Source organism: Blennius ocellaris, assembly GCF_963422515.1.
Source record: "Blennius ocellaris genome assembly, chromosome: 7".
Lineage (NCBI taxonomy): Eukaryota > Metazoa > Chordata > Actinopteri > Blenniiformes > Blenniidae > Blennius > Blennius ocellaris.
Window position 1 is genome coordinate 14241144 of NC_137656.1, and position 18534 is coordinate 14259677.

Genomic DNA, 18534 nt, shown 5'->3' on the forward strand with positions numbered 1-18534 from the left:
TTTTTAAATGTGTCAATTTTTAATGACCTGATTTAAGGATTTGAACTTTTTATTAGGGCTTATGTGATGTTTAAAAGCCAGTTTCCTTGTTTATTGTATCTTTATTGAAAATAGCATGTCCTTTCTTGTTCTCTTACATTATAAATAGCCATGGTATAATAGTTTAAATTAGAAAAAGAAAAAGAAATGAATCAACCACTGCAAACGTGAGAGGTATTTACAGCCAAATGAAATAACCTGAAGTGAGAAACAAGGGTCAACATGATGGATTTCCATTTACAGCACAAATAAGACCAACCTGGGAGAAGAGGACTTCCACGGTGCACGTCTGCTGGAGTGATACTGTCTGTTAAAGTACAACATGTGTGGATGTGTGCAGTGTATCCTGTGTGTCTGCTGAATGGACTCTGTCAAAGTCCCCTGTTGTCCTTTTGAGAGTGCACTCAAGCAGAGCCAGACTGTCAGTATTTGCCAGGTAAGCTGCAGAGGTGGGGTCGATTTTGTTATTGGTATTTTTTTTTCTGCTTGACCTTTTCATAACCTGAGCACTCATACAAGTCCCTGTTGTCTTATATGGCTGAATTGACCAGTGCAATGACGCTTGAAAAACTACTGTTGTGGGCTCAATTCTCAGTGAAAGGAGCTTTGATGGAACAATCCATTGGACTATATGAGGCTTATGTTGACAGAACAAACAAGCTTTTTGAGATGACGTCTATCAAGCATCTCAGTTCCCTTGCCTTTCAGTTGCTACAGAGCTGTCAAGTGACTATCAGTCACAACAGGATTCAGTTCCGTATTTCCATTGGACTGTTGGTGAGATATAACAATCTTGAAATGATTTCCCCATGTGATAAGTCTGCGAGCAGTGCAACACTGTCTGCTTGAGCGATATCAAACCTGCTTGGGTTTATTCTGGCCTGTGTTCTTTTGGTGACCTTATAGTCAGACTCCCAGTTGTCTTATTAAATTCTTCACTAGACCATAACAGGAAGCTACTGACTAGACTAAAGTTATAATGTTCAGTCTCTGCTTTCAGAACGTACTAACCAAGTATCACCAAGCATATCATATTTGAAGGTTCATTCAAAACATTTCTCTTTTTATGAGACTTTGGTTTTTGTAGTTAAACATCATATATTGTGACTATGATGTGGAGTGAGCTTTTTTTTTAAAATCTCAAACTGCATCTATAAATCAAGACAATGGATATTTTCAGCCTTTTTGGTCAGCAGGACAATTTTGAAAATCTCCAAGTCATAAATTTGGGAAAACTACTTCACTCGTGCAGCATTAAAACGTTAGAATTGACTTGACCTGATTGAAAAAATAATAATAAAAGCCTTTTAAGTTTTCAGGTTTTTCTGAGGTTGTAAACTCACTCTCTGATATCTGATACAGCAAAACTTTACATTAAAACAAGCACACAGAGCAAGCAAAACTTTATGTCCTCCCTCATCTGTAGTGTTTCCTCAAGGGGTCTTGAACCCCAGGTTATAAACCCCTGAGCTATATGAAGACTGACAGTCCTAGTCCCCTTGAAATGAAGTAATAATGTGCATTTACCCCGTGTGATTGTGTTCATGTGAAACATCTCATTCACACACATTGCAGTTACTGAAGCTCTTGTTGAGATTGTGATGGGTCATTTTTTATATCAACTAAATACAAACTATAAGTGTGGGACACTTTTTGCAGGGAGGTCAACTGGTGGGCGAGCTGAGTCTTTAAATTCTCTGATGTTCTCCGAATTGTATTGGTAATTGGAAAATCACGAGAGAACATTTTGTAGAATATTGAGCAAAACCTGTGAAAATGCTCAGTGCAATGTGGATGTGCTGTAATGTGTTGGTACATCAGAGATCCTAGATGGGGTCTAATGCATTTCCTAAAGTTAATCTCTGGGAGATCCAAGCAAAAACAGTTGGGTGCCACTGCATTATTCAACCATATGCAAGGCCGCCTTTACTAGATAGGAGCCAAGAAACGGGAGATGATGTAACTGGCCTTCATGCTCAAGTGGTAGACATTGTTGACAATATCAAAAAATAACTCGCACATTCTTGTGAAGCATCTACAAAGACTACCTTTTCCATAGTGTATGTGCCAGCTTACGGTAATGTACTCACATGCGATGCGGACATGTGCCTTGCGGCTTTTGGTTGTGCCGGCAGAGCTCCAAGCCACGCACTGACACCAGTAATCTTCAGGACCAAACAGCTCCTCCACTTGCTGCCGGGTTATTTCTATACTGGCTTCTCTTACCACCAGGCCTGAAGAGGGAAAGAAAAGGAGATTTGCATTACAATATCAATTTGGGGCATGAAATAGAACAAACTCTCAAGAATGGCATGTCACAAATTCCAATTTTAGTGAGTCACTGATACTCATGAAAAAAAATAAAAAAATAAAAGCAAAGCTTTTGTTGACACAATTTCCCTTTTTATTCGATTTAAGAGCAAAAGTCAATGCGGTCCACAGTGAATGTCTTAAAGAGTACATGGAGGCAGGGGATATTCATTCAATATCTGCTGCTGTTTACAAAGCCAGACCATTGTTGAGAAGATTCACTCGGGGTTTAATGTAAACTTTGCGAGATTGTTCTCCTTTTCACTTTTATGGTTTATCTCACTGGATTCTCATTCCGTTCTTTTCTCTTGTGTTTTGAAAGCATCATACATGTAAAGAATAAGAGTGAGGTTTTAAATAGCTGTAGCCAACTGATAAAACTACAGAGAGCACAGATACCGACGGACTGCAGAGGGAAATAAGAAATGGAGAGCAAAGGATGAACTCCAGGTGAAAATACATACGATATAGGAAAGCTACAAGCAGATCATGGGAGCAAGAGCGGGAAGGGAGAGAAATTGAACAACTCTAGTAAATGTATGGCAGAAGAATGATTTATTGAAGTAAAAGGGAAACGGAAAAGGGTTCAAGTAGGGATTGGTTTAAGAAAAAAGAAAGGTTAAGCTCATGGATTGGAAAGAACGGCAAGAGGGAAATGAGAGAAACGGTAGACTAGAAGAAGTAATGGAGAGCAACATGACAGAGTCACAGGGAGAGGAGGAGAGAGGATAACAGAATAAGAGGTGGGAGAGGGCAATAAAATCTGAAGAGGGAAGGAAAAGGTAAAGAAGATAAAAATGGATTTAAGTAAAAGTATGTTGGGACGAGAGAGGAGATGAGCAAAATGTTACGAAAAAGCTTGATGGTTTTTTTTGGTTTTTTTTCCAGTTTGCGCAGTAATACAAAACCCAAGAAATCATCTCTTTGGGGTTCCATAAATCTGACTTGGACACTTACTTATGACGACTGCAAGTTCTCTCCGCTGGAGAGACAGTCATAGTAAGCAACCCTGCATCGAGGCAAAGGGGACTGGCAGGAAGGCAGAAAGTGAAAGCCAGTGCACAAGACTGTGGTGGACTTAAAGCCGATAATAGATGGCAAGAGAATTAAAGGAGAAACTGTGAGGGCAAAGACTAAGAAAGGTAGCACAAGCTTTCAGGAAAGCTGGCTGCAAGATGGATACATGGCTTTTGAAACAGGCAGATAACATTTGCGGTACAGATGGAAACCGTATAAAGTAAAGTAGGACCTGAGTCGGTTTGAAAATTCAAAGCCACTGATGGCACAGAGACCAAAGTGTAAAGTAAGAGGAAAGTAAAGAGCTTGTGCAAGGCATAACTCGACAAAATAAGCAAGTGAAGAATGGATGCTGTGAGGACAAAGTGCAAGGCAGTAAAAACTAGTATGAATTTTGAAGCTTAAGCAAACAAGCCAACAAGGGACAGTGATATGTTTTCACAGCTTAAAATGAAAGGGCAAAAGAGCACAGTGAGAGAGGCAGAGGCTACAAAAGACAGCTAAAGAGGCAATTATAACCAGCAAAACAGGACTAGAGCTGAGACTAGTAGGGAGAGAATTGCAATGAAAAGAAAAATCAGAAGAATGAAAAAATAACACACGAACAAGTAGGGCAAAAAAGAAGCGGGAGACACCATTGAGGGTGCTTCTGCCAAAGTAATGAAGGAAAGTAAGGCAATTAAAGCAAATGTTTCAAATGAGCCAGACAGCTAGTTATGGCAAATGGACTCAGACAAATTCAAAGAAAGCATATGGGATGTTGCATGATTGGAACTATGGGATCTGGCAACCCCGTAAGAGCAAGTGAGTGTGTTTCTGCTGAACGCAAATAACTTTTGCAAATAGCTTTGCATCACGTGTGGCTCATTGAAGTGAAGACCAAAAACTATTAGCCCTAAAATATTATTAAACCACGGAAGTGGCTCAAGTAATAGCCATTAACATTGGCTATTAACATATAGATATAACATTGTAAACTTTGCACTGGTTTCCACAGAGATATGCGTACAACAAAACTCATAGTTTATAGAAAATTATGCAACACCAAGATATGAAAACACACTTACAATCGTTAATAAATGATTGTGAATCGGGAAACAGAAATCTCAAAGTACAAATGAGAAAAAAGAGCCCATACAGTAGCAGCCCTGCAGAACTAAATATATTGTTTCTCCTCATAGTATTCACTGCTCAGAGACATAAAGTATGTTGCTGCAGCTTCAAGACTGAAGAAATTAAGGATGAGCTACTTCAGGCTTTACACTTAACAGCTAATGTTTGGTACGCAGTGTAGCTAACCAATAAAACCAAAGAAATGGCATACGTATGATTCCAAAGATGCAATATAAAAAAAAAAAATAGATTATCTCATCTTTAGAATGGATGTGATGTTCAATTATTCAGTGCCAGTAACATTTGTGGTTATGATAATTTAATGTAGTCTAAGCTTAAAAAATATTGAGTTCATTGATGAATTAGGTTAGGGTTAATTAATTAATTAATTAATTAGGTTACACTCAAGTGATCAGCTCACGGTCAGATTCACAGTCAGTACGCCGATTTCTCCATAAAAGGACACAGTTGATTTTGAAAGTCCACCTGTCTCTTGGGGGCAGTGTGGAGTCACTTTGGTCTCACTCTATTCTTCACCTGGTTTCACCTGTTTCATTCTTGGGATGGTTGGGACCTGCTTTCAGCTGACTTTGGAAAGTTGTTAAGACAGGGCCGGATTGTTGTTTCGTCATATCGTGTTTGTTATTTAGTGTTACATTAAACTACATTATTACAAAAGATACCTTCAACATTTTGAAAAGGATCACGCGGTGCATAAAATGTTACTGATGAAGCTTTTACCAATATTATTTTCAAATTATAAAGCACAGGATCATTACAATTTCAATATGACATTTTAGAAAATTAAAATATTTGAATATGGGTAGTCTTACAATAGAGGTCAATCCCAATAGAGACAAGAGAGTAAACAGTCACATTTGGACTGAATATACTTCAAAATGTATTTTGGATCAAATATTTAATTGTACAAGCTTGGAAAGTCCATTATGACCCGTTACCGAATATTTGTTTGGATGTGTGGAACCTGAAATGGCCCAGAGGATAACAGACATCGATCAACAAGACAAAATCAATCAACCGATAAATAAAATGAACAAAGAGGTCAAATCAATAAAGTGTTTCACTTTACCTAAATAATGGACCAACACAATGTCTACAAATACAAATTTGACCTTTCACCAAGTCTGTTGAAGGCTTTTCTGAAGTAGGTTGATTGTCCACTTTTGAGATTCATCATCGGTACAATTGCTAAAATCCCTCTTCAGTCAATCAATCAGTGGATACTACCGACGGATGGGTATAATTAACAACTAATTCAATATACATATAGTTGATAACCAACATGAATTAATATCATCTCATGTCAGAATGGATGCAACTCGGTTGTGGTAGTTAGCACTCTCGTCTCAATGAGATTTTTTTGATAGATTGATGATAGGTTTGGGGGGCTTTATATCTGAAATTTGCATGTTCTATTGATCCGTAGTTGTTCTATTCTGGTGAACTCCCATAATCTAGAAAGATGAAGGTGTTGGTCTTTAAATTGACTATGTGTAAATGTGACATTGTGTTGATTGTCTTTCTCTCCGTTTGCCTTGTGATGGACTGGTCACTTGCCCAGTGTGTATGCTGCCTTTGACAATTATTACCTTGAATAAACTTCAGCCTTTTTGGAGCCCAAGTTGGACCAGGAGGCATTGGAGATAGGTGGATGTATGAGAATCAACTATGGCATTTGTGCCTTTTCAGGTCATTTGGAACCTGATGAAGATCACTGCATAAGTGACAAATTTGCGCAAAGGATGAGAAAGGAATCATGTATTTTTCATTTGGCTTATTGTCAATTAAGAAAAACATTACCTGCAAAAGTACACAACATATAGATATTTTGTTGAGGGTTTTGTCACTGAAACCTCTAATAGTCCCAGTCGTTTACACTGTTTGCAGCGTTCATGAACCAAGTGTTGCTCGGCAAAAGTGACTGAATTACCTGAGGCTTAAAAAGTCCTCAAACGTTCAGTGTCTTACTTTGTTTAGATACAGTGTTCAAAACATTCACATCAATCGGTTCTGAGGAGACAAGCAAAGAATTTTGGGTCTCTGTAGCATGACAGAACATCACATCAACAAAACCACTGCTGTCAGCCAAGGGAGGTGAAGGGAAAGAAGTAGATGAAAAATGGAAGACGAGTATCAAGACAAGTGGATACTGTCACAAACATTTCTATCAATCACAAGAGAGCACACAAACCCCCAAAGTATATCTCGAAGCTGTAAAGCGCCGATTCTTATCACAAACCTCCCTCTTCAGCTGGAAGTGAAAGCACAAAAGTGGGGGAACGTGCCTTGTCAGGTCAGGGCTGTTTTATTTGATGAATAGAGAGTGTAGATGTGCAGAGGATTGTTTTCTTTCTCTCTCTCTCTCTCTCTCTCTCTCTCTATCTCTCTCTCTGGGATTGATACTGTACCGTGTATTCACAAAACAACTCTGTTGCTTTGAATGTGATAGTTGGAACATGGCTACGCCTACCTAAATGTTCTGTTTTGCTATGAGATTTAGACCAAAATAAAGTTTAACAGATAGAAAAATAACAAAAAACAGTCACTAATGATTCATACTTTCAATATAGCAAAGATACTGTGCACTAACTATTATTTGCGTTAAAAGAGATACCACAGACATACTCAGTAATCGAATAACCATGTTTACATGTAATCATACACTGGATTTTCTCATTTGTGTTTTTACAATGGCTTCAGAAAAAGTTTCTCTACATTTTCATAATTCAGTACATATCGATGTAATGCTGCTGAACAAATGGTTGAGCTTTAACTACCATATGTCAGTCAACAGTTTGGTGTCATAAGATATGTTTTCCATCATTTTACTATTTCCTATCCTGTAGAACCCCCATTCTTCTATTTCCAAGTGTCCCATTGTGCTTTGATAGAGGGACATAGAATGAAACTAAATGGCAGAAAATAAATATATGAAGATAAAAGACTTTAATGGCTCAGACAAAAATAAAATCTCACTTTCTTTGAATCAAAAGAAGCAGAGTTCTTCTAAAAAAAATAAAAAAATAAAAAAAAAGCTAAAGGAAAACTGAGACTGTGCATTTTGAAGTTAAATGGTTCCGAAAACCAAAGAGTACAGGGAACAGGGGAAAAAGCACTCAAAGGCTTTGAGGTGTTTAAATATGATCAGTGACAGGTCAAACAGACAGTTCTTCAGGGAGAGGAAACACAATACAAGAAAAGTCAACACCGTCGATTATTATTTCAGAGAGGGAAAGTCTGACACAAGACAAAGACGAAAGGTCAGAACAGACATGACCATGAATTATCCACAAAAAAAAACAAAAAAAAAAACATAAAAAGGTGTATGCAACGTGTATCAACTGTGGAGTCCATAATGTGGATTTGCATGAATGTAAAAACAATGCATCACAAGGCACTGTTTGATCGCTGCTATTGCAAACATCTGCTCTCCTAAAAATGTAGCAGCGCACTGAATGCCGGCTCCAGGGGAGTTGTTCAGTAAGTGACCCAGCAGTGTGACCTCCCTTTGAAGGAGCAACAATTGAATACACAATTTCCCTGAGGGATTGATTCTGATATCCAAACCTTTTTGAACAACTGCTGCAAACTTGCCATAGTACCTACTTGCTCAGTGTCAGCTCTTAAAGGATAATTTGCGAAAAGAAATTTAATTAGGTTTCTTTTTGCCATCTCAACTAAATCCCCATCTTCAATAACATGTTTCACAAAAAAATGTCCTCCCAAAATTCAAGTTGAAGTTCAACTAAGGGAAAAAAATGCATTTCCCCTAATTGGATCATGTGTCTATGGTCAAACTTCACATTTATCTCTTGGTCAAAAAAGGATTATTGGATTATTTTCACAAATGATTCCCTATTTTCTTCCTGCGAATTGGTGTAAATGTCTGAATATTTAAACCTGTGCTTGAGGGTGTTTCATACAATACAAAATTATATGCAGCTACACTCGTGCAATTAAATCACCTCAACACCTTTCTCATTGTTTCTCATCTTTCTCTGATTATTATAGCTCAATTTGTTCTGGTTTCATAATCACATGATTCTTAGAGACTGAGATTTACTGTAGTTGGAAATACCTACAGTTGAACACATGCTTAACAAGTTATGCCTAATATGTGTTGATGATTCAGTACATGGGGCCTTAAATGGCTAGAAAAGTAGGGCACTTGAATGTTATAGTCTTCATGGTTGCTGTCTCGGGCTTGCGTAAATTTCCGTAGGTAAAATAGGCCGATTTTAAGAAGTTTAGCTAATCTTAGCCACACTCAAATTCTGTGCTCGTGACAATGGCACCCAACATCAGACTCGTGATCATAAAATACCAAACTCAAAAATATATGTAGCTTGTATCTATCTATCGACCCAGCTATCCAGCAGACTGCTATGCAAAGTAAATCCCAGTATGCAAAAACAATATTGGACAAATGTAGCTGTAATTGCTGCCATGAATATGAGAAACCAAAATCACTCGTCTCAACAACTGAATCAGTTGAGTTGTGCATTTAGAAATGCATTTTTCAGCTGGTGCACAAGATCTGAGGAGATGATAGATTACATTCCCTGAATGCACTCTGAATAAATGATTGCATTAATATTAAAACAAAATACTTTCAAAGATGAAGACAGAAAGGCAAGAACTGAATTGAAAAAGTGAGATGATAAACAGATGAGCGTTATTGTCAGAATGAAGGAGAGTAAGAGCTAACTCAGTTTGTCAGAATAATAGAGGACATTTGGTTGAACACAGCCACCGGTCTGCGATCAAATTAAAAGTCTCGTTGCATGTCAACCGTGTGCGTGTATGTGTACGTGTGTGAATGTGCAAAGTCTTTTCAAGGCTTCCACTCCAATGGCAACCGATCATTAGGCTCTTGGTGTGTCTGCATTTGCACAAAGACGTGTGAATGTAGCCAAGCGAGCATATTTGAGTTTCTCAGTAGCTCTGCAGAGGCAATGAACCAGGACTTTCCAGGACATGAGAGAAAATCTACAGGGAAACAGCTACCAAACAATTTCAGGCACACCCTCACATACACACCCACAGCATAAGGCAAATAAGCATTAAAATAAGCAGACGAACAGTCACAGCGCTGAATTTTCAGACACCGAGGCTATTTCCTAGGGCCATATAGAATATTACATTACCATTCACACAAACTAAAGACAAACATGAACAAACATCCAAGAACATGTTGAACGTATACAGTTTTCTAGGCACAAATACATAGCTTTCTTGCATATGACCAGATGCACAGACTGACGCTGCGTTTTTTTTTTAGGCTCAATTGAAAAGTAAACTTCTGTGTCTCTGAGATGGAGTGGTATGCAGTGGTGGCCTAGAGGTTATAGAAGCAGTATTGGGATCGGGAGTTCACAGATTTGAATCCAACAGCTTATGTGTCACCACTGTGGGTCCCTGAGCAACACCCTTGACCCCCATAAGCTCCCTGTTGTTCCATAATGTGGCCACACCTCTTCATCCAAGAAATTAGTCAATATAGAAGAAAAAAAAAATTATAATAATAAAAATTCCCCAAGGGGGATAAAGTATATATATAATATATGAAAAGAGTTTAGTAAGATGTGAAAAAAAGTACTAATGAAATGAGCATACAGAAACATGGGAGTGAAGCCAGAAAGAGGGTGAAGAAGTAAGAGGCAAGGAGAAACCTTAGGAGGAAGTGAAGGAGGGAGAGACAAAGACGAGTAGAAATCAATACCAGTGAGATGGCAGCAAAGGAGGGAAAGAGGTCACAAATCACCCAGGCCAATACTGTGTGTGCCAATAATGTATGTGTGTGTGTGTGTGCATGTGTAGATGTAGACTCACAGGTCATTGCTGGCAGACTAATAACCATTCACACTTTGGCTAATGGAGACAAAGTAAGTAACCGAGTACACAATATGTCATTAGCACACTTCAAGGCTAATGGAGATATACTGAGGTCTTATGTGCGTTGCTTAAGGAAGGAGGTGAGAAATGTCCTTCACAAAAAGACATCCAATCTCAACATATTATCCTGGTTCTCATCTTACATCATATTAATTCAGATGGATATATGATAATCAGGTTTTGGCAAACTGTATTAAAGCGCCAGTTAAAGTGCCCAGCTGGAGGACTATTTAATAAGGTGTATTGGTCTAATATTTTATTTCCTGTAACACTTTATTTAAGGTGTCATTAGTCACCCGGTAGTGGGTTGAGCTAGCTCTGTTTTCCAAGGATATGGCAAGAGGCCATATTTAGGGGATCAAATCTGCTCCCTCCCCTTGGAGGCTGACTGCAGAAACCCTGAAGCCATCCTACTGACCCTTCCCCATTCTCTCAGCCTACATCTGTGCCAATGACCTTCACCTGACTAACCAGGCCCAGAATGAGACGTATTTTGCAGCTCCAAACATTCAAACTAATTTATTGAGCTGTCATGAAGCTTGTGCATTTTTCATTCATGGAGAATATATGACGTCAGCAATATTCAAATCAGGTTTTCAGTTTTTATGAGAAGAGCTAAATATCAGATGGCATTTCATTTAGGCAAACTTACGCAACTAGTTTATAAGGTGCACAAGCCAGATTTTTTTTTTCCCATTAAGTTTTATTAAGTATTAAGTTGTTCAACCATCTTCTATGCTGCTTTATTTAACTGATGGTTTCAAGGAGCTGCAGCCAATCCCATCAAACTATGAGTGAAAGCAGTGTTCACCCTAAACACATCAGGGTGTAAAGTGCAAGCAATATATGGTCAAGGTCACCTCATGCATGTTTTTATGCTGTTGGAGGAAAGTATGCAGAGAACATCCATGTGTGCACAGGGACAATATTCAAAGTATCTACATAAAGCATCCAGATCTTGGTATCGAAACAGAGTCACTCTGTGAATTAATAGAGTTTACCAGTACTCCACTGTACAGCCTTAAATAATTGTACTTAGTTCTAATTAATGCCTTTGTATGTCACGTATCCAGTCTGGGTCAGTCTGTCCTTGTTGCCTCCATTTCATCCCAGTACTGTTTTACATGAGCAAACAAACAATCATTAGTCCCTGGATGAGAGAACATTTCAGAGCCTGCCCATTTCTCATGTCACTTTAATCTGACAGGACTCTTTATAAGATGAACAAAACAGGACCTCGGTGGCTTGTTTCACAGTAATTACCTGAGAGTACAATCTTTTGAAAACAAAGGCACGTCTTTTCGCACACATTATGTGTTTAATATTCATTTAAATTGACCTAAATGAAGAAGTGATAGCGCAACATCATGTAGACTTTGAATAAGAAAAGATAAACGGATGAAATGACACAGGTTTCTATCACCCATACTTTGTAGTGACTCAGCAATATAATCAGATAGGAAAGGGGAAATGAAATAGAGCCACTGTTATTAACTATATCTGTGCATTTCCTGTTTGTTGAAATCTATGTCATAAAATATTTTATTGTACCTTCTGGCTTAAGAGCATCTTCAATAGCACCACAATGTCCTATGACTGTATTTGATGATATCTGCTTTATGATTTCATTGTGAGAAGTTTTCCCTCAATGATGATATACTGTAAAGTTTTATATGAAAATCAAGGACACAAACAAGATTATAAGAAAACAAGTTTTTGCGAAAGCTTCTTCTTTCTTCCACTTTATTCTTCTTATCCTACCAAGAATGTGAAGCTTTGATGTCAGCTGTGTATCAAAGAGTTACTTTTGCATAAAATATAAAAAAATAATCAATATCATTAATATCAATGTTCCCAATATACATATCATGAAAGACTGGCTGGTTTCAATACACTGGGAATTCATTTTCTGCATGTCCACATATTTGACCAATGAGATAGAGCGCTGTAGCTCCTGCTGGGATAACCATAGCAACCCCAATAATTATATGATGTTGTTTATTTATCATTTGAATTAATAAATACATCAATAAAACATGTATGTATGTATGTATGTATGTATGTATGTATGTATGTATGTATGTATGTATGTATGTATGTATTTTTTTTAACCTAAAAAGCAGTCTGATCTGATTCAACCAATCTGCGCAGCACAAGCATTAGCTTTTGAACTTACTACTTCCTGTTACTACAAGCATAATTTTCCTGGTGATTGCATAACTTACAGTAATAAAACATCAAGCACTTTTTGCAAAAAGAAAAATGGACAAAATTATTGATGCTTTCGCTCTCAACCACAATAATCGACATGGTGAGTACATGATTATTGCCTATTTGGTGGGTTACATCTGAATTCTGACTCCTTCTGGTTGGTTCTATGCAGTGTTTGACCAATGAGATGGAGCGCTGTAGCTCCTCCTGGGGCAGCCATAGCACCCCAAATAATTCTATGTTGTTGTCATTAGATCCATTGACAATATTTTTCTTCCAGTGGCGGTTTTGGTGACTGGCAACAGGAGTTAGTGATCTTTGTGTTTTTAGGCCTAAATGAAAACTTGTTGTGTGTTTTGGTTCCTGCTGCTGTTGTGGCTGCATCAGTGACATTTTTGTGTTAAAGTTTACATTCAGTGGTGTGTTTAAGTAGCAGGCTTGTAAACCTTTCATCTTTATCACTTTGGCCAAATATCTTGCGTATTGGGTCACAATGTTTTAAATAGCATAGCTTTTCCGTTATGTGCACGACTGTTGCATGCACCGTGCGGTGCATGCATATTATCGTTGCTACAGTAGGGAATTAACGAGAGAACCCCAACAGCACTGTCACTGAATGATCAAGCTCCAACAAATCACCAGCAGAAAAAAAACTATCTCGGCCACCACTGCCAATGTCTGAAGTCCCAAATTGAAAAAAAACAACAACAAAAAACAAACAAATAAGACACACAGGACAAATCTTGAAGCAAAAAGACTTTAACAGCAAATACATGTCTGTATGTATCGCAAATGATATCCTTATCATGACGCTCAGCAAGAAAATGGCATGGTGACCTATGTTCTAGTTGCTTTATATACACTTTGTTTTTACCTTGAGCCTGACAACCCAAAAGCACTGTGATGCAAAATATGAACTGATTTCATATTTCCCGCACAAATATGAGAACATGTGGAGGTGAAGAAGGAAGAGAGGGAGCACAGCAGGACTCATATCATCTTTCTCCTCAGTGTGGCTCCATGATATCTGTTGGCCTTTCCATCCCTCTCAATGTTACCCTCCCTCAGCCTCCTTCCATCATCCCCTTCCATAGCCACTGCTGCTCGATCCGATTTCATTCAGTGGAAATTAGAGTAGAGTCCAAGACAGCATGGAGCAAAGAGAGAAAAGAAGAGGAAAGAAAAGGAAGAAAGAAAAGGAGAGGATGGAACAGAGGGGGTGAGCTGGAGCAAGGAGAATGATAATACAAGCAGAATGGGGGTCATAGCTTCTAGCTGTGTCTGTGTAGCAGCAGGAAACAAAGAGAGGAAAACAGCTTACAGAATATAGGTTTCACAGATAACACACACAGCAAATTCATTCAGCACAAGGTATACATACTATAGGTTTCTATGAGTTTCTGAAAGTGTGTTGCATAATGTATATCCAGGAATATTCATGATATCTTTTAAATTGTATTGTCTGCGAGCAAAGGGTAATTAATTCATCACATTGTTTCCCTTTCCCATCATTATACATTTCAGTGTACATGAGAGATTAGAAGTTCCAGAGCAGTAAAAAAAAGTGTGCATCTTTTTTTTTTTAAGTGACATGGGGCGCTGGGATGCTGGCTGCCTCGATGGGTTGGTGTGTTGTTCCCACCGAACTACCAAAAACAATTTCATTGTACCTGTACAATCTACAGTTCTTCTTCTTATAAGAGCTTACTTTGAAATAAATGTATCATGAGTTAAAGGAAAAGCAGTTCACAAATGTGAAGCCAAAGTCAAATTCTACAGATGTTTGAGGGCTAATTCCACAGTCATGAGAGTAAAAACAACATTATAAGTAAAGATAAAGTTTACTCTGAAATGCGAGTGACTAACATGGCTGCAAAAAGCAAAAAAAAAAGCAAACATAGACATACTGTATGTCAACATAAACTGGACTTGTCTGAGGACTTTTTTGAGGGTGAATCCCACAACTTACTGAGTGCCCGTCGTCCTGAAAAGACCCCGTGGCAAAGATCATTATTACAATATAAGAAGCTAAATCCATGGGTTGTTAATTGAACAGAATTTGCGCTCAATAGCACACAGTTTGAAACTCAGCAGCCAACAAATGAAGGGCTGATGGGAGACTGATAAATGAACAGCAGCTGCACATGATGTCAGGCATGAGGTGGGAGGGGAAATGGGAGGAAAACATTGAAAGCGAGACTGAATGAACCAAACATATGATTATAAGAGATCTCCCCATTTTGTCCTCATCAGCTATTGGTGACTGTAACCTATAAGTGCAGGTGTTTGTACTCTCTGAGACAAATGACTGATGCGCGACACCAGTGTTAGAAATGAGAACAGGGACTGAAAAGAAGTAAAGGTAGAAAATGTATAATTTGAATAATGTTCAAGAAATCAAACACATTGCACAGTAATAAGGTCAATCACACCAAGAGTCAGTGATTTGTTTTCCTCTTTTAAAGTTTTCACTTGCCACTTTGGACATTTCCTTAGGTGATTCAGTAACAACTTCAAACTATTGCTAATTTGAATTGTTTTGTGCCTTGGATTTATAAGACTAGTAAATATGCAAAAATACCATAAAAGCATAATACAGTATCTGATTTTAAGGTCTTTGATTACAAGGAAAATCTACATTTATAACATCAATATTATTATGTCAACAATTAGAAAATATCCAATATGCATTTCAAAGAGCCATAAAGGTGTAGTGGTTCGCCCTCTAACTGCATAGTGAGAAAATCCCTGAAACCCTTCTGTATGCAGTTTTTCCTGGGTGTGTGGCTTCAGCTCAATATCTAAAGACACTTATGGTTGTATGGTAAGTTAACTGGTGACTGTTAATATTCCCCTCGGAGTGAGTGCGACGTGTGTGTGTGCATATGTGTGTATTTCTCAGTCACTCTGAATTGCAATGGACTGGTGACATGTCCAGGGTGTTTATCGTCCCTAAGTTGATTTAAAAAGAAAAATGAAAATCCAGCATAGTTCTCTGTGCTACTGTTGGCTCTCCTGCATTTCACTGTCAGGGCTTTAAATCAGGAGTTTTCAAACTGTTTTCAGCCTGCATTTAATCACTTGCTCTGGGGACCCAGAGCTCATTATCAAGCAGGTGGAGACCCATAAGCCAAGCTCATGTCAACCTTAAGACTTAGAAACCAGCCTGTGTACGTCTTTGTCTTCCTGCCAAAGCAACAGCATGATTCATCATTACCTAGCCAGCAGACTAATACCATGTGCTGTCAAATGGCGAGCGTGGAATTTTGGCCGCACTCCAGTACATCATTGTGGATCCTATTAAACTGTCCTGTGAACATCACTATGCAGGTACTGGCTGCAGGACAGCTGTGTACACACATCTGACATGTGACCTGCCTCTCTGCACACATACCTAAACATCTGAATAATGGGTTTAACTTGTTTACTTGGAATGGCACCACTGGGACAAAAGGGCTAGTCGCATCCGGAGCAGCAAGATATCAGCATGGCCAGACATGCATGTAAAGAGCTTAACGTTGAGGAGGAAGAAAATTGACTTGATTTGAATGTACCTGCACATCTGTGCACTTCAAATGGGGTTTTCAGTTGTTGCTCGCCTAGTAAGATTTAGTGCAGTCTCTAAAGTGCTGGAAATAACATCTGCTCCAGATATTAAACATGTATGTGTGGTGATCTGTTTTCAGCCCCTCCATCAATGTGATCATTTTTAACCATGTATATTTGTTGGCTCTATGCCTACAAAGAGCAGATTGTGTTCTCAAAAAAATGTATTTTACTCTTTGACTGTTTACATTGAAATGTACTTCTTCAGTTGTCCCATGTATGAACTGATTTGTTACTGCACCTAGGTTTTGATTTTTCTGTCAAAAATGTCTCACCCTATAAAACAAAAAAAGTGTATTTTGTCGCAATACACCAACTATCTATTTTACTTCAAAGAAGGAAAATCCCTGCTTGGATGTTTGTGCGCACATGAATGTCTGAGAAGGAAAAAAAAAACTGCACTCACCAGAGTTTTCATCTACCCTCTCCTCCACCGTGTGGTCTTTCTGATGAACCCACTCACTGTTGCACTTGAAGTAAATCTGTGTGGCCGGTGTTGCTTTGCAGTAGAGATTAACGGGCTTGTTCTTGACGATGTAGCCTTCTTCAGGTTCGAACAGGAAGTGAGGCAAAGGCTCGGGAGGGTCCGAAGGAAAGGTTTCTGGGAGTTCACTGAGACTTAGGAAGTCCTCATCATCTCTCACTGTGGAGGAAAGGAACAAGAAACGTTAGACCGATCACAGTCGGCATCAGCCTTCACTCAGCAAGTTCTATCGACTTGTTTTGAGGACTAACAAGAGCAGAAGTTTGACTTTGAATGGAAGAGCTATTTTCTTTGAATAATTGATGGTTATTCTGTGAATCACACCAGTGAACAGTATCATCCAAGACTTCCCCGTAACCTTTGTGTGTACGGTACAGTGCTGTTTCATTTGATCACTAATAATTGCCATGCTTCAGGCAGAGGACCCAGGTTTTTTCTGTTTCACTGAGCCATAAAATGCATCTTTTATCCTAACTGAGGTATTGTGCTTACTTCTTGTAATTGAAAACACACACACTTACACACAGTCCTCTTTTTTGCTATATGGCCAGGATTTGCAATTTGATAAAATAAGCAAGCATAAGAGAGTTAAAATGACAGAAAAGGAAGAAATGAGGCGTGGCTACTGACATGCATAGACGACATTGGGACTTTAGGACTCAATTACAGAGCAGCAGTGAGTAAATGAGTAAATAAATGAATTTTACTTCCACATCTGCTCATTTGAAGGGGTGTTTCTTTATGGGATTACTCAAACACATTAAACCAGGCAGACAAAGCATACTGATTCAGAGTGTGACGTCCTGCTGGTCGCATCTCAGCCTGGCTGGTTTGTGCCTTGACGTACATTTTTTGTAGAGGGTGGATAATAACACCTGATAAATTGTCTAAACAATCACTGGCCTGCCAGAGAGATGACTGAGTGGATTTCTGGCATATCAGAAATTTGCAGTTCAAGCTGTTCCACAGTTTTGATTTCCCTCAAGACCGTTGTCAAAAGATCTGTTATGAACTGCAGTGAGCAGATTTTAATATTAGTGGAGGAGTATATCATATGCTGTGGCTAAAACTATCCCGCTTCTGTCTGCCACTGTTGTGATACAAAAGCGAGCACTAAAAAACAGACACCATACTGTCTGCGTCGTACGGCCATCCGTAGTTCAATATTCTCCACGTTCCCATTTCCGTTAATAAGTCAATTATATTAAATTCTATGACTTTCCCTCTGTTTGTCAGCATAGGAAAGATTCAATTCGCTTTATTGGAAAGTGTGACAGAACAAAAAACACAGAGTTGTGGCTCATTGTCAAACATCAGTTGGAGCACAAACACTGTAGCTTGTCGTTTACTCAACAGTGAGCATTAAAACAAAGTTTAATTGTGCTTGTGTAAGTAAATCATGAAGAGTAGGTGAGCACAAAGTATAACTCGATCACAAGCAGACAAAATGTTCGCAAATGCCAATCCACAGCTGGTCAAAGACCATGTGCAACATCCATTTAAGTTCATACAAACATCCTTGAATCCTTGAGAATGGGATTAACAACAAATACACAAGTATGAGCTAAGGATCGTTTTATTTGTGCAAATAACAGGTACAGTGTATCCCTTTGTGTAATTATAACTGAATACACTGTCTATTTAAAATTAAAGTTGAACATTTCAACAGGTAACTAAGAAAGACAAAGACATATTCAAGAGTGACCCTGTGCAAGAACTCAGCTGGAATTGTGAATTGAAGTACATGGAAATGTACATTTGGAGAGGTTAAGCCTTTGTTGAACAGAATATTATTATTGTTAAGTCTTCTCTCATCAGACACAATACTTTTGATCTTT

General features: G+C 38.5%; 1 protein-coding gene across 2 annotated transcripts in view; it reads right to left on the reverse strand.

Moving 5' to 3' along the window:
- The window catches only part of LOC308132357 (netrin receptor UNC5C-like), a 190375-nt gene that overhangs the window by 77054 nt on the left and 94787 nt on the right, over positions 1 to 18534 (reverse strand). For both annotated transcript variants that reach the window (XM_080499435.1, XM_080499434.1), the window contains exons 2-3: positions 16619 to 16855; positions 2130 to 2273 (exon numbers count right to left, since the gene is read on the reverse strand). In XM_080499435.1, coding sequence (XP_080355561.1) covers positions 2130 to 2273; positions 16619 to 16855 — 381 coding nt within the window. The remainder of the gene's footprint in view (positions 1 to 2129; positions 2274 to 16618; positions 16856 to 18534) is intronic.